Source organism: Trichinella spiralis, assembly GCF_000181795.1.
Source record: "Trichinella spiralis strain ISS 195 chromosome Unknown Scfld6, whole genome shotgun sequence".
NCBI classification, from domain to species: Eukaryota; Metazoa; Nematoda; class Enoplea; order Trichinellida; family Trichinellidae; genus Trichinella; species Trichinella spiralis.
The window spans coordinates 3,339,428-3,342,528 of NW_003526945.1; the positions used below are offsets into that span (position 1 = coordinate 3,339,428).

Sequence of the window (3,101 nt, forward strand, 5' to 3'; positions counted from 1 at the left end):
TCGTTTTGTCTTCCTGTTGCTGGATGCCGATGGATTCGAGTTCCCAGAACTTCTTCAGCGTGCATTCCATGTTGTCTTCCTTTTGAGCACAGTGGAACCGGTATTGATGAGCTGACGGTGGATTCACCGGACCAAAGACAACCCATCCCAGGGTTGTTTCAATAGCGACCGGGTCTGTTGGATTTCCTCGTAGGATTTTCTCACCGAGAAATTGTCCATACGAATCGACACCGATTAGCACGTGGATAGGCAGTTTCTCATCTTCCTCCTCTGGGAGCTGCAGGTGTTGTAGATGCTTCCACTCGTCACACTGGATTGGGACGGAATGGATATCATCGCAAATCCTTGGAAGTGTCAATGCCTCAATGGTCTTATCGCCCACCCCGGATTGGTTTGTATCCACGGGGCTTAAGCGGAACCGGACTCTTCTGGCCACCGTTGGGGCACATTGGATTCCACCGATTCCTTTCACCGTGACGGTCTCTGATGTTCCCACCAGATTCAAGGCTCTTGCTACTTCTTCTGTCACTAGGGTTGTTTCAGCACCGCTGTCGAACAAGCAGTTGACCGTTAGCCGTTGTCCGTTTACCCCGGTGGCAATGGCTTTCACTGTTTGAAACCGGATTTTTGTTGAGCCGCGTGTATTGGCGAGCAATACACGGGTGGTTGTTTCCTCATTGGACTCAGCTCGCGCCTTCTTTCCAGGCGGAGTGTTTGTATCGTCGAGTCCTTCTGGCCGTGGCGTTTGTTTCTTTGGAGCAGATGGAGTGAGCAGGTGGTGGGTTCTCCAGCCACGATGCCTGAATTTGCATCGATCTGCTCTGTGTCCCTTTGTTAGGCAGATGAAACACATGTTGAGTTGTGCTGCCGTTGCTCTCCGTTGTGACCACTGTTGATTCAGGAATTGTGGACATGTCGTAGCTCGGTGTTCACCCTGGCATACTGGACAGGTTGGATGGAGAGATGTATGAAAGGCCCCAATCGTCTGATGAGGGGGGCGGGATCGCTTCCGCTGATTCTCCTTCACCTTATGTTTGTGCGTGGAGGAGGATGTCCTCTCTCCCTGTGTGGACTGTGCGAGGTCCACAGCGCACCGAGCTTGTTCTGCCAGGAAGTCTAGGAAGGTCTGAGAAGTTGGTTCTTCCACCACTTTGCCACACTGATCCTTCCACCGGGATTGGATGTTCTTTGGCAATTGGGCCACCAGTTGCGGTAGTGCGGTCCGGAAACCGGATACCGCGGTGTCGAGATCTCTTCCGATCGCTCTGAGTTCCAATAGGTGGCCGTTTAGCTTGTCATGCAGAGCTAGCAGACCTTCCCTACCTTTTGCGACCTCCTCTGGGACGCTAAAGATCTTGAGGATGTGCGCGTCCAACACGTCCGATACCCGATAGAATCGGTCGTGTAGTAGTTGCACCACAGCCGGGTAGTTTTCGGCTGCTGTTGTCACGCCACTGATCGCGTGTAATGCTGCACCAGTCAAGCAGGATCGAAGATGCACGAATTTGGTGACATCTTCGAGATCTTCTCTTCGATGCACTGCTGCGTTGAACTGATCCCAAAAGGCCTTGAATTGGAGGATATCTCCGTCGAATGTTGGTAATTTTGGGATTGGCCTGGTCGAGTTAGTCTTGGGATCGTTGTTTTTGGTGGCTGGTGGTTGGGTAATTTCGGTCGACGAAGGTGTTTCAGCGGTCGCCAGCAGTTCGTCGGCTTGACGTTGGGTGGTTCTGAGCTTGTCGATCAGTTCGTCGAATTCTATTATTGCTGGATTTCTTTCTTCCTCCGGCAAGCTATCTAAGTAACGTTGCCGTGATTCAAAAAATAGTTGTGTTGCACGTCCCAACGTTTTGGTTGCTTCGCGCATGGCTTCTACATCCGTGCGTCCAGCGCAAAGTCTTTGCAGTCGATCTATCCAGTACTGCAGTGCCGATCCTTCGGCATCATATGCTCTGGTTCGGCTCCTTGGGCTGGCCATGTTTCCTGTCGGGTTATTCGTGGGAGATGTTCGATTGTTGATGGTATCACGAGTTGGATCCATAGGTCGCTGGTTCGACTCCGGCTCGGAGGACCAGAAAATGTTGGAAAATCTTTAGTTTGAACTTGAGGATCCTTTTTGTAGTGGACTGTATGTATTAATTATAGAATATCAGTGACAACGGGTTTGACTAAGAATCGGTTTATTCAGAACAAAACAGTGAGTAATACAATGAGATAGCAAGAGAAACGGTTCAGGCGGTGTTCGAGACGGTGTGTACCGTGTGATTTTCCCTCCTCCCTCCGCACTTGTATTTATATCTTTTTCTTGACCTCACTCCGCGTCTGGCGACCTAAATCATCGGAAGGTAATTAGAAAATCGGCGTGGTTGCGCAATCTCTTAGACTGTGCAGCTTAGCCGGGGTCTGAACAGGCGTGCTGTCAGCCGCATTTCACTTTGATGCTTTTTCAGCAACTGGCCACCGGAGTTGTGGCAGATATATAACAGGACGCTGACCTTTTCACCTCTTAATTGCTATTCCATTGTTTTCCATTGAGAAAAACAAGGGGTGCAACTGGCGTTGCGCAACTGTTGTTTTCGTACCAGGATCAATGTTTTGTTGCCACGGGTATTTTTAGATAGTGATGGGCAAGTATTGAGAAAAGATTTCTCAACAACTGTATTCAATTTTTATTTTAAACAATTCCAGTTAAAATAAATTATCGCATAATTATTTTATTAAATTTTGACCATAAAAATTTACTTTTTGATTCAACAAAAATGAAAATAAAACTCATTCGTATAGTGTAAAGTATTGTACTGAAGTGAAATCTTTTAATAATGTGCTTTACGCGCTTTTCTTCCAGTCTCTTTTAGTCTGGAAAGCTGATAAAATTCCACGCATAACGAATAAATTTCATTATTCATTATTAGTGCGAATACAATAAACTGTTAAACTGTTATCAACGATAGGACAGTTGTTGGTTTGATGGATATATTTGTTAAAATTTACATTTTTATTACTTTTTTAAAATTAAATTAATTTATGAATTTACCACTTGTCCAAGGTGAATAATTTCATTTTCGTAAAAACAAGTTTCCCGTAAGTTGCAAATGAATAAT

At 46.3% G+C, this 3,101-nt stretch overlaps 1 protein-coding gene across 1 annotated transcript; it reads right to left on the reverse strand.

The window, feature by feature from the left end:
- Positions 1 to 50: 50 nt before the first annotated feature.
- On the reverse strand, positions 51 to 2,041 carry Tsp_08566a (Tas retrotransposon peptidase A16 family protein; the record flags this gene model as incomplete). Its single annotated transcript, XM_003373791.1, has 1 exon — positions 51 to 2,041. A coding segment is annotated over exon 1 (1,991 nt), but the record flags the coding sequence as incomplete, so codon positions are not given.
- Between the last annotated feature and the right edge of the window lie 1,060 nt (positions 2,042 to 3,101).